The 16,518-nt window shown below is 45.2% G+C and overlaps 2 protein-coding genes across 3 annotated transcripts; one reads left to right on the top strand and one right to left on the bottom strand.

The window, feature by feature from the left end:
• Nucleotides 1–2,497: 2,497 nt before the first annotated feature.
• On the bottom strand, nucleotides 2,498–6,218 carry LOC124695982 (nuclear transcription factor Y subunit A-4-like). Of its 2 annotated transcripts, XM_047228778.1 has the most exons (7): nucleotides 6,134–6,218; nucleotides 5,131–5,187; nucleotides 4,894–5,019; nucleotides 4,614–4,726; nucleotides 4,444–4,512; nucleotides 3,154–3,327; nucleotides 2,498–3,046 (listed from the first exon to the last, which is right to left on the bottom strand). In XM_047228778.1, the coding sequence occupies exons 2-7, from the start codon at nucleotides 5,153–5,155 to the stop codon at nucleotides 2,822–2,824; spliced, it is 732 nt and encodes a 243-aa protein (XP_047084734.1). In that variant the 5' UTR covers nucleotides 5,156–5,187; nucleotides 6,134–6,218; the 3' UTR covers nucleotides 2,498–2,821. The 2 variants fall into 2 exon arrangements, with proteins under 2 accessions (XP_047084734.1, XP_047084733.1); XM_047228777.1 differs by lacking the exon at nucleotides 6,134–6,218 and having other exon boundaries at nucleotides 4,894–5,050; nucleotides 5,131–5,200.
• Nucleotides 6,219–12,926: 6,708 nt separating this feature from the next.
• On the top strand, nucleotides 12,927–15,605 carry LOC124695983 (probable pyridoxal 5'-phosphate synthase subunit PDX2). The gene is made up of 7 exons (XM_047228779.1): nucleotides 12,927–13,134; nucleotides 13,216–13,343; nucleotides 14,060–14,147; nucleotides 14,240–14,313; nucleotides 14,434–14,625; nucleotides 15,057–15,154; nucleotides 15,246–15,605. Exons 1-7 carry the CDS (start codon nucleotides 13,080–13,082, stop codon nucleotides 15,364–15,366), a joined length of 756 nt encoding a protein of 251 aa, XP_047084735.1. The 5' UTR covers nucleotides 12,927–13,079; the 3' UTR covers nucleotides 15,367–15,605.
• The last annotated feature ends 913 nt before the right edge of the window (nucleotides 15,606–16,518 follow it).

Genomic DNA, 16,518 nt, shown 5'->3' on the forward strand with positions numbered 1-16,518 from the left:
TATTGCCTGGCGAGCCTTCGGAGGCATTCTCACACGCGCACGATCTTCGTCAGGCGCCTTGCGGAGGCGGTGGGATCGTGATGCTGACAACACTTAGGCGCCACTCCCCGTTGGGGCACCTCATGTCGGGCGGGGCCATCTACCCCGCCACGTAGAGGAGGTGCGCATCCCAGTCGTGGAGGGAGCGCCGGACAAATCCATTCGCTGCCACACCATCTCCTTCGTAACGGATCGCCATAGCTAGGGTTTAGATGTACGAGTCTTGTACGTGTCACAGGTCTTTTCTCGGCGAGCAGAGCAACGGCAATGGCAAGAACGCGGCAGGGACGCGCTTATGTATGGTGGAGGAAGGCGGGAAGGCGCGCACGTCTCTCCATAATGCCCACGCGTTCGGCAGTGGCAGATCTAGAAAAATTTCATAGGGTGGGCCAGCCAAGATAATCCCATGTATATATGATCTATAAATTTTAGTATGTTATTTTTATCACTGAAAAATGTGCTATGTCCTAACACCAGCTGGCTCCTCCCCTGGCGTTCGCCAATGGGGCACGACGGTTCATTTGCACGGCAGCAAGCGCCATTACGGTGGCGTCTGAACGAGGCATCGAGGACGTCGTTCTTCTGACGTTGCCAGATGGGGCTGGCTGCATGCGGCCTTTTCGTCTGCGTCTGCCGGAGCCCCCTCCCCCTTTGGGTTGGGTTCAGCCCGCCGGTGGAAGAAAATGCGTTTGCCAGCCCAAAAATAAGTTTCAGGTTAGGGCTTTTTAGGCTGTTACTGTAGTTGATTATCCATTGGGACATTGTGGATTTGCGGTTAGATTCGATGTTCATTTGATTAGCAGTTAGATTTGGTGTAGGCTAGATTTATGGCTATATTGTCTGCATGCGTGATTTGTGCACAACCCAAATTAAGGAATGTGCGAACTATGCATGGTCTGTTGCTTTCAATCCTTCTTGCCATGTTCTTGTATATTTCCATGACCTTGTACATTGTTTTGATGCCATGATCTTGTACATTGTTCAACATTGCCATGATCTTGTGCATTGTTCTGATGTCTTTGTCCAAATAATGCCAACATCGTTAAGTTGTACTGCGACACGATGGTGAGGGGCTGGCATCCTCCAACCGGGTACGAGATCTTACTCCCCTTGAACCATGTACCAAGGGGTTGAAGCCAGTAGTGACAGGTAGGATAGCAGCAGCGGCGGTCCCATTTCCCATGGGCGTCAGCCAAAGGTTAGGCATATCCCCAGAGCCCCGATTCCTCGCTGGTACTACGTCGAAGTGGATGCCAATGACTTGCACATGCTCGTTGTTGCACCAATGTTTCAGCAGTGGCGGTGTCTTCTTGGTGCTAGAGCGACTAATGGGTGTAGGGTGTCTATCATGGCGTCCAAATGATGTTGGGAAGGAACTAGCCGGAGATCTCAACAAGTACCACCTCCAGTCAAATTGTGGAGTTCAGGATTGAGACCTTTCGCCTGAAGATGACGATCAACAAGACCAATAGCTTTACCACCAGGCAGTACACCTACCCTTACCATGGCTAGGCGGCTGCCGACGAGAAAGCGTGCTTCTTATGTATGTCTATATGTAGTAATAGTAGTAGCGGTTTACCACGGTGAACTGATGAACTTAATTATGAACCCATATGGTGTTTTTTGTTCAGGGGTTCGATCCCTGATGTTCCCGGGGAATGGGATGCCCCTATTGATGGTCGCTTTTGATCAAGGGCGTTAACATGAACCCTTGGTTTATGCAGTATTATGTGTGCTATCTTCTACTAATATGATGCTACCTGATTGAGTGAATGCTTATGTGTGGTAATGTAAGTGCTATATGGTGTTGCTTAGATTTTGATGGTAATATCACCAAATTTGAAGTAGGTAACCAGATCGGAGATTTGATAGCACTTAGAATAACATTATATGCAGTCAAACAAACAATGTGCCGAATTGTACCAAAACTCAATGCAGGCATTTAAACGAAACACAAAATAAGCCCAAACTCCGTTTACACCCATGCTGCACAGCCAAGAAATACATGCTAGCAACCAAACACGTCCTAGCGGCCAGCATGAACATGTAGGTCGCTTTACAGCATGCACCATGGGGCATAGGCAGATCTCCGCCGGCGAGCCTTAAGTTGTAGACAACGATTTAGAGAGAAACTGCTCACACCGACGCTCCCAATAAAAAACCACGTTATCCTGAGTCCAATAAAATAGCCGGTAACCCCCAAAGGAACCCTACGGGAAGGGATGCTATCGGGAGCGCCGGCACGAACGACACAACAACTCCATGTCAGATTTTCACTCTCTCTCCTGGCATGGCCCAGGTGTGTGGCCAGCGACCCCAATACAGAGCTGTGTTGTCGGCTACTATTTGTTTTTGGGTACTATTTGGAGGGTCACAGGTAGAGATCTCTAAACCGGCCCGTTTCATCAAGAGGGACGGAACAAGAACCAACAAGGCAATACACACACACACAAAAAAAAAAAAACAATGCATCCCACTGACAGGAATGCTCATTGGAAATTATTAGCATCATACACAAACAGGTGCCGTTTCGGCAGTCCATACTACTTGCCACAAGCCTAAGCATCACCACAGGAATGGCGGCAGCTACACCGTCTCCAAGCTAAACCAGAGATACCAGAGCAGCAACAACAGAACGAGTGTCAGTCAAACACGACAGTACTAAGTACTAACTAACAACTACACTCCCCAAATCTTACAGTTTACACAGCATCTGACCGAATTGCTGGTCACCACAAACACACATAAGCCAAGGATGATTTGCCAGGGGCCGCCGCCCCCCTCAAGCGCCCCCTCTCGCGCGATAATGGAAATCGCCAGAGGGCAAGCTGTGGTCGTGCTTCGAGAACATGCCACCGTTTGCGGAGATGCCGGTGTGGCCAGGCCTCGTCGTAGCGGCACCACCACCTCCGGAAGCCTCGGACTTCTCCTTCGCATTGAGGAATCGCCCTCCTGTGCCCCGAGCCCTCTTCATCGCATGCTGGTGCCGGGATTCGTGGAGGTACGGCTGAACAGAGGCATGTACGTTATGTTGGGAGAGTGTGTGCGCGCTAAGATTTGTACGTGGAAAGAAAAGCAAAAGAAAAACAAAGGACTAGCAGAGCTGTAAAATACCTTGCGACTCTTCACCAGCTTATTTTCAGCCTCTAACTTTGCACGGAGCTGTCGCCTTCGGAGAATGGCATGATACTGCTTCGCATTTACATAGATTGGCTCTTCGGCAGCAGCCGGTTCAATTGGTAGTGGCACTCGAGCGGACGGTACCATACCCACCATCTGGGGGTGCATCTATTTTTATTATTGCATAGATACATAAGAGTTAGTAACATTGAAACACAATAATTAACCTAATAAAATTTTGTGCAATTAAACACAATCATGTTTAGTTCTGTCTCAACAGCTATTCCAATTAGCTGCTGCAAAATACCTAGAGCGCATGCTTGCACATAAAAAGCCCAAACTGTAGCACAAGGTAAATTTGTGACAGGGATGGCGATGTGATCACTTCTCAATCCAAATAAGCATTTCCTCAAACAAACAAAAAATATCAAAATAAGCTGCAGCCACCACTATGCAGCCAAGCTTTGAAATTTTGACTTTACGTGAAATTGGTGTGATTGAGCACAATCATGCTTAGTTCTGTCTCAACACCCCTTCCAGTTAGCCGCTACAAAATACCTAGAGCGTATGCTTGTACATAAAAGCCTAAACAGTAGCACAAGGTAAATCTGCGACTGGGATGGTGATGTGATCAGTTCTCAATCAAAATAAGCTTTTCCTCAAACAAAACAAAAATCAAAATAAGCTGCAACCGCCACTATGCAGCCGAGCATTGAAAATTTGACTTTAGGTGAAATTGGTGTGATTGAGCACAACCATGTTTAGTTCTGTCTCAGCACCCATTCCATTTAGCCGCTCCAAACTACCTATTGCGTATGCTTGCACACAAAAAACCAAACAGTAGCACAAGGTAAATCTGCAACAGGGATGGCGACGTGATCACTTCTATAAGTCACGGCTGCCAGTATTCAGTTCAGCATTGCAACTTTTGCTTTAGGTCAGAGTAGTGTAATTAAAAAAATCATGTTTAGTTCTATCTCAGTCGTTATTCCAATTAACTGCTGCGAAATACCTAGAGCACATGCTTGCACAAATAAATCCAAACAGTTGCAGAAGGTAAATAAGCACATGCTTGAAATTTTGGCTGTAGGTCAAATTGGTGTAATTAAACGCAACCATGTTCTGTTCTACATCAACGGTCATTCCAATTAGTCGCTGCAAAATACCTAAAGCTCATACATGCATATAAAAACCCAAACAGTAGTAGAAGGTAAATAAGCAACATTGTCAAGCACAGAAGAAATAATTAACGCTAGAACATAAGATAGCATAAATATCACTCACAATAGCATGTGAGCCATAAGCCGCCATTGAACTACCATAGAAAGGGTCAGCATACGGGTATGGCATGGCCTGAAAAGGTAAACATCTTGCAGAATTCACATACTTGCCTATCAACAAGCGATTGGAATTAAAAAAATAGTCAATGTGCAAGCAACACAACCGAGACTTACAAAGGGATGGGCACGGTCAGGTTTGGGCTGCGTGTACGCTGTATCTGTATTGCCCAGAGACAAAGCCGACATCATCTTGCCTTCATCACTCTTCGTGTAACCATTTCGATTACCTAGTATTAGTGCAAGGAGAAAACCAATGTAATATTAGAGCTGCAACCATCAACATCCCCCTTTCCATTATTATTTGGATACTGTTCTTTCTTTATTTGCAGGACAGAAGATATTACAAGATTGTGACTAATTCAGGAAAATCATATTCGGCGTGTCTAGTGCGAACCAGATTGGCCATTCTGCTCATTGAGGCTCCCTTCGCTCATTCCAGACACTTCTCGAGGAGAATCACTAGCTGACGAGTCGTAATTGGGTACTTGATGACCAAACTGAATCATGATCGTGCCAGTCTCTGCCAGAAGATCGCAGAAGCCGTTATAACTCTAATTGCAGGGAACCAGTATAGATCAGAGAGACAGTCAAGCAGGAGAGTGGAACTGGCAACACTGGAATTGAAGAATACCATGCATATTTTCCTTGTGTCTCATCGCATGGGCTCTACTCTGCTTCTCAGTTCAATCTGTCCATATAAGTAGGCGGCAGGTCAGTCACAACAACACTACAACAGAATAAAAATATTTTGAAGATAGACAGAACAAGAGATTAGCAACAGATATGTCTACTGTCAAGTAATATAGAACGCTGAAACATGAAGGAATACTAGAACTGTTCGTTGTAAACAAAAAAGAAAACTAGAGCTGTCCATGTTCAGTTAAAGAGCTTCAGCCACACAACATGCGGACAGTAGCCCCTGAAATCCACTAAAGTTGGCGATGATGCACATGTCAAATACTGAAATGTTGTTGTACTGATCGATGTATCTGCTGGTACAGCTCTAAATTCCGCATCAACACTATGCATCAAACCCGGTCGCTCAATCAGGAATTCTAACCGTTTATGTAAGATGTACCCGGCAGAAGCACATCAATCTATATGTCCTATCACGGTTTGCTAGTTCCCGGACTAGAAAAATCGGAATTGCCCATTCATAAACCCAGGGACCCTCCCCCACTGACAGCTGTTAAATTTTCAGACAGCGATCATGATCAAACGGAACACTAGATTTAGTGAACTGAGCTGCAGATCACAAGTTCAGAGCTGACTTCCCGTCTGAATCCTCCAACACCGATATTTCAGTTCGCCTAAGTGATAGTACCAAGTTTTTAACTAAGTAACAAATTCTACTTCAACAAAACAAAAGAGCGACTAGTAAAAGCTATGGACGCACAGGGCCAGCCACACTGCCGCAACCACCGGCTCACTCCAGCCCAGGAATGCACCCACAAATCCCTCAACACCAAATCGACTCGAAACCAAATCGAAGACCGAGAAACCAGGCAGATCCAGCAAGAACCCGGCCAAGTAGCCGGAGGAAACGGTCAGCAATGGCAAGAACAGAGCTCCTGCGCGCCCCGGCGAAGAAATAGGAGAAGCGGGCGAAAGGGGAGGGGGAGAGGGGAGGAGACCTGCGAGATGATGCGACGGGAGGGAGCATGTCCCCTTTCCGGCAACCCCTCCCTCCTCTCCCCCCCTTGCTTCGCCTCTTCCGCAACTTGCTTCTCTCCTCTGCAAGTCTCCGCCCCTCTCCCTCTCTCTCTCTCCTGTGATCTCCTCTCTCTCTTGTTGCCTGGGGGTACTATTTTCTGTTGGCTTTATCTTTCCCTCCATCTGTCCACTCACCTACCGGATTAAAATAAAATACTGATGATAAAGCAAAGGGGTGATTACCGGCAGCAAAATTGTCTCGGTGGCATGAGAAAAAATAGGAAAAACATTTTAACACTAGCTCGAGTTTTGGTTAGCAGTAGAATCCAGAATCTCTGAATCGGAATCGATTCTCCGTTTCAGGCAAAGTTGCTGCGAGACAATAAAACTGCAGCCATTGTTGCAGAACCCGTTCACTCATTGATTCGTCCCAGACTTGCAGGCTTAGTAAATGGAGTGGCCAAGTCAGTTAACGTGGCACGCCACATCACTTACCGTGTCAAGTTGGCAACCATGCTTTACTTATATCCCAATTTTACCATCTCGACGAAAGATCAGCTGAGGTGACAGCAATCTTAGTAAATGGACAGAAATGGGGAGGTGGACTAGTCGCCCAGAGGATGGCATAAAGTAGGGTTAGTCGGGCAGGAAATGGCCCATAAAGAATGTTGCATCGTGGCAAGAAATTCTTGATCTTTTCTCGGTTGCTAGTACCAGTACTCGTAGTAGTTGCTAGCCTATCATGATCGTCATCACGTAGTAGACCTGCACTGGGTAGGAACTATTAGCCGTTCTTGTCGCCATCTGACACTTGAATATGGTCGCCGCTCCTGCGTCGCTTTCAGTTTTGAAGGAAGGAAGCGCGTCACCGCGGCACGTCGCGCAGGCGCCACTTGTGGCCGGCCCTGCCGCTGACTCACCCCGACGCCAACCTACTCTATACTTGTTTTCTACTGACACTGCTTGTCTTCTTGCTCGCACGAACTGGTGTACTTAAACGACTTGATCTATGTTACACTTGACTAACTTCATAATAGGTTGTGATCCAATCAGGATCAGTGAGTGCCACACATTCGTGGCAGCGTGCTAGCTATGTCGGCAACAGCCCTTTTGGGACCGGCGTGCCAACTCTAGCCTCATTTATTAAGGTGGAGCAAGCTTTTACTTGGGTTCAGATCCCGTCATGCTAAAGAAAACATTCTAAATCCATTTGTCAATGTGCCACTCCTTCAAGAACCACATTACACTATCTAGTATGACCTTTATACATCGCTTGTCAAGTTAATTGATAATTTTTCCATTTTCAATGCATGTAGTCGATGCTTCAAGCATTCCGGGTAATCATCTCGGTGCGTTTTGTTTCAAGGTTCGAGTCTTGTGTTCTTCATTTGACACTCTCAAATAAACTGATCCAAACACTTCAACGATTGCTCGACAAATCTTGTACACATCATCCTGGCATATCGACTTGGACATGCGAAGATAGTCATCATATGCATATTAAGAAGCTCCGTATATGCAAGACACCTCAAAGCAGCCGTGCATTTCTGTGCTGAGGTGAAACTAGGGAGCTTGGCGCAGTCTCTTTTTCACACAAATTAGTCATCATACTCCGTTACACCCATAAAAATCTTCATGAACAACTCTTTGTTTATCCTGAAGCCTCACCGAAAGTCCTTAGGTGTTTGTGTCGAATTGTCGGAAACATAGTTAGTTTCAAGCATCACAACACCCGCACTTCTACTTCCTAGAATCTCCCCACAAACGTGGGACATTAATCGTCACTCGCAAACGAAGAAGGCAAGATATGATCATCAACTTCTCTTCTTCACTGGAGGCAACATCGGCTTCATCTTGCGTTAGTTGATGCATCCAGGGGCGGAGGCAGGGGGGGCGAGCAGGGGCTAGACCCCCCCCCATGGATTGGCCCCCCTCAATAATCTGTAGCAGTGGTCAGTACTAATCTGCAGTATATAAGGCAGTAATCATCGTTAGTTTTCGGCCATTAGCGAGAGATCTAGCTGCCGGCATGGGCCAAGCCCAGAGAGTACACTAATTTACCGCCCTAGACCCTATCTTGGGCCCACGACTGCACGTAGACAGATATGTGAGGTCTCGCTTTTTCAGTTATCCCCGATTCATTACGAGTTAGGGCATTACCGTCAGCCGCCGCTCCGACCTGACGCTCCGTTCAAGCGTCGACAGTCGATTTCCATGGCGATGGAACTGCGGCGGAGCGTCCTGTGTTGCTCTCGTCTCCTCCACTAGGCGCTAGTCGTCGCAATTCAGGAACCAGGACCAAGCGATGCCATGACGCGGTGACACCCGCAGCTAACACCAGTACCGTCCAGTTATTCGCATCAGCCACCACCGGAACAATCATTCAAGGTATATACGGAACTACTTCTACTCGTCTTGCCTGCTATGTAATGCCTACGTGTGGTCAGATAATAGATGTAGATCTAATTTATCTTTCGTTTCAAGTTCAGTATACTTCTGTAGTTTAACAATGATTGGAAAGAAATAGGATAGGCTGTTTTTATTAAGCCACCTGATTCAATCTCTATAAATCTCGTTAAAATTTTAGATTCAAATGTTGTAGGCCCGTCCCAATGAGATTGTTAACCGCACAAATCTAAATTAAACCAAGGTTGTCAAATTAACACGCTGGTTATGCTTGTATATCTAGAAAAATTGGAACTTGCAGCATCATTGCAAAAGAAAATGCTGTTGAATATGTCATTATATGTGAGGCTTCATATGTATGTATATTATACAGTGTAGGAGAGTGTCTTCTCCGTCGCCCCCCCTATGTCTAAATCCGGGCTCCGCCCCTGGATGCATCATCATCTAATTATTTCTATCCATGATCTATTTATCAAACAACGATGCAATGAAATACAAAACACTCTACCGAGAATTTTTTTTCTCCGAAAAGTATGTACCTAAGCACACGCCCAAACAAGTCCCGAGCAGGGATGCAATGAAATACAAAATAATCTACCGAGAAATATTTTTTCCCAAAAATATGTACCCAAGCACACGCCCGAACAAGTTGCGGGCAGGGTGTGCGCGGGACGCTTATGTAACCTAGTCGGTCGGAAAGCCATGCTGCGGCGTTGAGCTCAGTACAATAGATGCAAGGTGGGAGGAGGTAGTCGCAGACTGGAGATGACAAACTAGATCGATGGCTTGACCGGAGAAGGGGCGGCTTCCTAAAAACGCCGAGAAGCGGCGGCTTGCCGAGAAATTGTGGCATGAATGAGGCAAAGCGGGGGTGGCTACATCGATGTTTCTGAGCTGCGGCGGTTGGACCCGACGGCGTCAAAGCGAGGGCACAACGGCGATGAATCGGCTGGTCGAGTCATGGGAGAGATGGCCTAGGTTGGGGGAGAATTGCTAGGTCATTGGCATGTGGGCCCCGTCATGTATTCCCTACGTGGCACACATGCCGGTGCCGGTCCATACGGGTTTGCTCCGACACAGGGCTGCCGGTTAGAGTTTTGGGCCACACCAACTGTCGGTATGGTTTGGGGTGTAGAGTGAGGAGATTCGTTTCAATATGATGCTCTTTTCTAGATACATCTAAGTTTAGATAAAATTGAGGTATTTTTTTGGACAAGAAGTAGGTTCTAGTTTAAGTTGCTAACACAATGTTTTGCTGTTTCTCGAACCTTCAAGATGCGCTCGCACGTTACTGCACTAGTATTTCGAAGTTTCAAAATTAGATATAGATGAAAATGACTCGATTTCTGCTCTATCCACTTGCTGCCCTTGCCGCCAGCTTAAGAAAATGACCAGAGCACACCAGGTCAGCTCACGTCACCTCATTCACGAGATCTACCTTGAGAGGATGAAAAGAAAAGTTCATCGGATGAGGATAAACACCCTGCTAATCACAGCACATGCAGGATAATCGAGTGGGAGGTCTTAATCGCGCATCACGACGCTAATCCACGCGGGGCTGCTGCACTACGGTGCACGCGACTGGCAGAAAGCACAACGGAGAGCGGGTTCTCTGAACTTTCAAACTCCACCGCCCGATTACAATACTAATAATCTTCCTCTTTCGAATAAGATGATGATTAGACTAATCTTCAAGGCGCCTTCGCCAACCCTGATTCTTATCCGCTGTAAACAACAACCGGAGCCTCGGAGATGAGGACGGCTTTGGATTAGGTTCTTTTATATGAGTAGGAAGGACAAAAGTACATTCAGACCGGACGCTGGACGGCCACCATTGCCGGCCAATGATCTTATCCAGATTATGGCGGTTGATGATGAATTTATAATGCAACAGTACGATGCAGTGAAATTGTGCTGTTGTCCCGCGAATATGTTAAGCTTGAGAGTTTATGAGAATTGCATCGATAGAAAATTTGGATCATAAATACTACTGTAAGTAAGGTGGTGAGCAGGAATGTGAGGGGAGGAGAGGAGAAGGGGATCAGATCAAGGCGCCGTCAGTCATAAGAGTCAACTGAATGGGGGTCACTCCTTTAACTTTATTAAGATGGTGGGCATCAAGTGCATCATGCAGAGTTGAAGGAGATGAACTATGTGGGGAAAAGTTTGGATTGGATAAGTGTGCTGACTGCCTGACTGACGTTAAAGCCAAAATACAGTACGAGAGAGCTTTTTCTGGAATTGATGCAAAGGTATAGCTATAGATAACGAGCGAGAGCGTGTGCTATGTCTGCCATAATTCTCATGCAAGAAAAGAAGATGAAAGGTGATTGATAGAACGACATACGAATAATGGTCAACGCCACCCCCAAAATAAAGTCAACGCTAATGCCAGTGCTTGATGGTGGAACTTGAGGGCCCTATTCAAGATCGTTTCAATATTTTTTATGTCTCGTCCTTGTTGCCTTGGCGGGTGCGATGCCTCTCACTATTTCCAAAGTTTTTCTGCTTTGGATTTGTTAAATCTAAAACGATTTCTGCTAACCATGAGTTAGTAATATGGGTTGCAAGTGAGATTTATCATTTTTATATGGATTGCAACTGAGATAAATATATCGGACCATTGGATTGCTTCGTGATTCACTAGTCGTAAGTTGCAATATGGGTTTTGGAACTGGGATTCGATGATGTCATCTGGTTAGTTCTCAGTCGAACGAGAATTAGTCCCTCCCAACATATAAATAGCACCATGCACTCTCTCTCTCTCTCTCTCTCTCTCTCTCTCTCTCTCTCTCTCTCTCTCTCTAAATGGAGACAAAAGTTTTACCTCGTCTATTAATTAAAAAGAGAGTGCTCAGTTTTTAGGAGAAAACCGAGCAAAAACCTAACAGGGCCACACAAACAACATACCCACACACACACCGACAACCAAGACACTCCAACACCACGATACTAACAAACACTCAAACACGACACTCCAACACCGAGCCGTAAAGGACATGGTAGGACATAGGGGGCACCCGTCAGCCAACTGCAGATCCAGTGTAGGCAATAGTTGAGGTGGCGGAACACAAGAAGATTGTGCTATAACTCTAATACTTGTTGAGGAGTCTAAGTCGGATCTGAGAAGTCGCGTACAACTTTGAATCGACGTTGAGTTAGGGGCCATGTACCTTGGAGTCGGCACTGAGAAATTGTGTATAGCTCGAGCCTTCTACCGAGTTCCCCTCAACTACTACTTCCTAACATAGGATTAAGTCAACTCTAACGAGATGACCAAATCTATTCAACATGCATTTATCAATGTGTCCATGTTTATTACTGTAAAATCCCACCCAACCTAACCCAGGGGGGGGGGAAGCTTCAACGACCTTTGCTACAGGGTCGTCGTACACGCCATCTATTCATATTGTGTGATGATTATGTGTGAAGAGACACCTCCACTATGTCATATTCCTACTTCATCATTGCTTTTATGATAATAACATGAACAAACCTAAAAAATAGATACTATATATACCACAATTTCGAAGACATCAAGTCTAAACTTAAACAGGATTGATGTTGTGGTTACATGCCAAAAAAAATTTAAAAAATTGGTTGCTCATATAGGGGTGCGTACCGAGGTGCGAATAGTACGATGGTTGGGTGCAAAGGGATGCCAATACGGGCGCCACATGTGAGCTTATCATGTATTCCAAAGCATATATACACGATGACCATCAAGAAGGAATTTTCATGGTCTAAAAGCATGTTCTTATTTTTTAAAACAAATATATGTATATATGAAAACAAATTGTCATCACTGTCAAAAGAAATAGTCAAGTATAGCTAAAAATATTTATGTATTTGCCACATACAAGAATAGTAAAAAATGAAAGACAAAAGTGTATTACAGAGTAAAAGAAATTGTAAATTAACATATTAAAACTTTCAAATACTTCAGTCAGTAAATTAAAGAAAAAACAGAAAATAACTGAAATTAAAATGGAAAAGAAAACAAAAAAAGAACGCACTGTGTCCGATTTTTTTTTTTTTGAGAAACTGTCGGCGAGGAGTGGAATAAGCAATATACAGAGGATGGACCTGGATCTACTGTGTGCGGCTCGTACTTTCCAGCCCAGCCAAACTAAGAGGCAGATGCGATTTGATATGATCCCGGCCCATAACACTGGCAACGAACGGTGACGATTGTCCCACTATCGTGCAGGCACGTCTCTCGATCGAACAACTCCCACTGCTAGCAATGTTTTTCTCGCTAAAAAATATGTTTTTTCTCGCGGAAAGTGAAAATATTCTTTTCTGTCAGTGGAGCTATCTCCGTCAGTCACCGCTTGTGGACGCCGGCTCGCCGCCGCCACGGCAACGTGCTCCCTCTTGCTTCCTTCCTCCCTTCCATCGTACCAACCAGACACCACCCGCACCCGCCTCTATCTCCGATCCTCCGATCCCCACCTCCACACATCCCAATTCACAAGGCCAAGGGGAGTGATCTTGCAGATTGAGAGGCGGGGAGGAGCAATGGCAGTGGTCGGCGTTCTCGCGCTGCAGGGCTCCTACAACGAGCACATCTCCGGTACGCGCGCCTCTCTTCAGCTCGCATGGCTTGCGTGTGCTGGCGAGATGTTCTTTTATTGATTCCGTCGGCTGTGGGCAGCTCTGAGGAGGATCGGGGTGAACGGGGTGGAGGTTCGCAAGCCGGAGCAGCTGCAGGGCCTCGACTCGCTCATCATCCCCGGCGGCGAGAGCACCACCATGGCCAAGCTCGCCAATTACCATAACCTGGTAGGTCTTTTTCTTTCTAGCTATAGTGTCTTCCTGAACTTCCTTTTCTGTCGTGCCATATCAAGTTACTCCGAAATTGTTTGGTAGACCTACTGAATTTTCGTTTCTGTCAGTCTGGCATGGCATACCTGAGTTCTCCAAAATTGGTTGGAGTAACATTATCTCTAGAAAGACACCGTCCAAAATTGGAGTGACATTATCTGTCGAAAGATGCCAGAAGCATGGAGATATTGCTGAAGGGCGAGATAGATTTAAGTGATCAGATATATCTAATTTATCGTCTGTCAAACTTGTCAATTGATTCAATTTCATTATATTTTGTTTTGTGGGAAATCAAGTGGATCAATTACTGCAAAAATTGTTCGCTCATTCTGAAAACTCGCTTTTGGTCACACTAAACAAACAGTCGCAGTTGTCGTATGTTCTTCCTTGTTTCTAAGAAAACGTGTGAGTGGAAACCTGTAAAGCAGAAAAATTATGTCCTTGGCCTTTTGCTAACGTGTGTTTGTCTGACCAAGAATGCTCTCCTGTTTGACTTTCCAGTGACCAGTACCACTACACTTCTCCCTGTCATTGGGAACACTGCTAGTGAGTGGGATTATGGCTACTAATTTTGCTTGTTTCAACATTTTAGACCTTGTACAGACTACACATTGCACTTTAATTTATTTGCTAATGTTAAAAGTTTCAGCATTTCACTTCATTTGCTTTTGCAGTTTCCCGCTCTTCGCGAGTTTGTTGGTGCAGGAAAGCCTGTGTGGGGAACTTGTGCTGGGCTCATTTTCCTTGCAAACAAGGCGATAGGTACGTTGCTACCAATCAGTAGATATTTTAGCTTTTATCTTGGTGGGATTAATTGATGGAATGTCATGGTCAGTGAATAATGTTTCTTGTAGGTCAAAAATCGGGAGGCCAGGAGCTTATTGGGGGACTAGATTGTACAGTCCACAGGAACTTTTTTGGAAGCCAGGTAAATTTTAGGACCGTGTTGTAGTTAGTAATATCATTTGAATTCTAAATCTTCATAAGTTTTTTAGATAAATATAGAATAGTGTGAACACCCGTTTCATTCCGAACTCTTCTCTTGCAGGTGAGAAGTTTTGAAACTGAACTTTCAGTGCCAATTCTCGCAGAGAAGGAAGGAGGCAGTCCTACATGCCGTGGAGTATTTATACGAGCACCTGCTATCTTGGAAGTAGGATCAGATGTTGAAATATTGGCTGATTGCCCTGTTCCTGCTGGTACACCCAGCATTACAATAACATCTGGCGAGGGTGTTGAGGTTTGCTTGTTGCTCTTTCGTGTTTGATCACAATTTTGCAATATACCGCAACTCACAAAAAACTGATTTTTTTAAAAAAAATGTACGGTCCAAAATGTGGATGAATTTATAGGATGAGTGTGCTGGGGACTACCTTTTGTGGTCGTGTTCATTGTGGGGCGAATTCTAAGATAGCAAATAACATCTACTAAAGGATCTTTCACTTACTTGCAGCTGTGGTCTGTATACCATCTATTTGCTGCACCAAGTATGTTTGTCTGATTGTACCCTTTAATTTTAGTGTAGTGCTGATACGGTACCTTTTGTCGAATTAACGTACTTTGCTGTCTAATGTTTTGAAGAATGCTACTACATGAGTAGCGACTAGCATGATGAATTTCTTATTGAAAACATGCTCGAAATTCCTGATGTGCAATGCACTACTCTGGCAGGAAGAAGTGTATTCAAAAGATCGGGTAATTGTTGCGGTACGGCAAGGGAACATCCTTGCCACCGCTTTTCACCCAGAATTGACATCAGACTCTAGATGGTAAGGTTTTCTTTTCCCATTTATGTTCATGGGATTTTTGTTTTATCACTGCTAACTCTGAAGCATATGCTTGCACATTTCTGCTTGACAGGCATCGACTCTTCTTGGATATGGATGCAAAGGCCTTCTCGGCGTTATCACTATCAACATCCTCAAGAGACGCAGAAGGGCGGTCAAAGCCTAGGCCTCTTGATCTACCCATATTTGAGTAGCAGCAGACAGAGGACCACGAATATACTGAAGGGAAGATGATAAGCAAATTTTGGTCATGGAATTGCTGACTAGGAAGCAGCTGGGGGGCATCTCTTGTGCTTGAGCCCAAATGCCGTTTCTGGTGTCAACTCTGTACAATTCAAAATAATGACACTATATCGCAAACATCTGCATTCTTGCTTTTGGAATCTGGTCAAATATATATACAACAAGTGAATATACACTGACTTCCTGATTTTTTATCTGCTTTCTTTTTTATCTGAACAAGTCATTTCGGCTAAATGAACGGCCTCTTGGCTTACATTTGCCTCTGCACCCAAAACGTAGGGGTACATTTGGCCTATAGCGTCTGCATGTTAAGATGGACTTAATTAAAATGTTTTTTATACTGTAGAATGAAATCCGTTAATTGAAACAAGAAACAGAGATGTCGTGGGAAGACCACGCTGCTAAGGGCTGACTAGTTCCTGAACCATAAAATGTATCGGGTAAGACGACGATTTCACCGTCTGGTGCTCGCTTGTCGTCAGTCGCGTAGCGTTAGCGTACGTACGCGTCGGCTCGGGTCGCCGTCGATCCTAGCCGCCGCACGCACAAAAGAGATCTTCAGCTTCAGGGGTCAGGGCACGGCTCCACGGTACGAGGAAGGGCGAAGGAGACCCATTCGGCCATTCAGATGGCCTGTATGTAAAGCATGGGGTCAGCAACCATGGTAGCATTTGTAAAGTCTTCAGGAGGCAGCCTTTCGGTTCCAACAAGTTAAAGTTAACCGGCCCCAAGCTTTCTTGGCAACTTCGAGAAGCAACCAGAATTAACAATTACCAACTCCGTGTCTCCATCATAGCTAGCGAAAGATCTGTGGTTTTGTTACTCTGTTTTTTCTATGAAACACAACATGTGGACATATGCGTGTGCGCCATTGAGACCTCGACCATCATTTTAAGTAGGGTTGAATCCCTTTCTGAATTTGGTCCCCAGCATTGGATGAATAGCAACACTTGAGCTTATTATTTTTTTCACTCGAAACTGGTGGATGCATGCACAGTAGACTGACTGCTGAGTGGCTGGCATGTGTCATTGATCGCACATAACTATGGTCAGTTGGGATCTGGATGCCGACATCGTCCGTATCTGAATTACGTCCTGGAAAC

Source organism: Lolium rigidum, chromosome 3 (genome assembly GCF_022539505.1).
Source record: "Lolium rigidum isolate FL_2022 chromosome 3, APGP_CSIRO_Lrig_0.1, whole genome shotgun sequence".
Classification (NCBI taxonomy): domain Eukaryota; kingdom Viridiplantae; phylum Streptophyta; class Magnoliopsida; order Poales; family Poaceae; genus Lolium; species Lolium rigidum.

Excerpts from the sequence above, each read along its gene's own strand:
- LOC124695982 (XM_047228777.1), bottom strand. Across the intron at positions 4,513-4,613 it reads CTGACCGTGCCCATCCCTTT|GCCATGCCATACCCGTATGC; the intron begins GTAAGTCTCGGT and ends TTACCTTTTCAG. Across the intron at positions 3,328-4,443 it reads CTTATGGCTCACATGCTATT|ATGCACCCCCAGATGGTGGG; the intron begins GTGAGTGATATT and ends TAATAAAAATAG.
- LOC124695983 (XM_047228779.1), top strand. The coding sequence starts at position 13,080 with ATGGCAGTGGTCGGCGTTCTCGCGCTGCAGGGCTCCTACAACGAGCAC. Across the intron at positions 14,148-14,239 it reads CCTTGCAAACAAGGCGATAG|GTCAAAAATCGGGAGGCCAG; the intron begins GTACGTTGCTAC and ends TGTTTCTTGTAG. Across the intron at positions 15,155-15,245 it reads TTGACATCAGACTCTAGATG|GCATCGACTCTTCTTGGATA; the intron begins GTAAGGTTTTCT and ends TCTGCTTGACAG.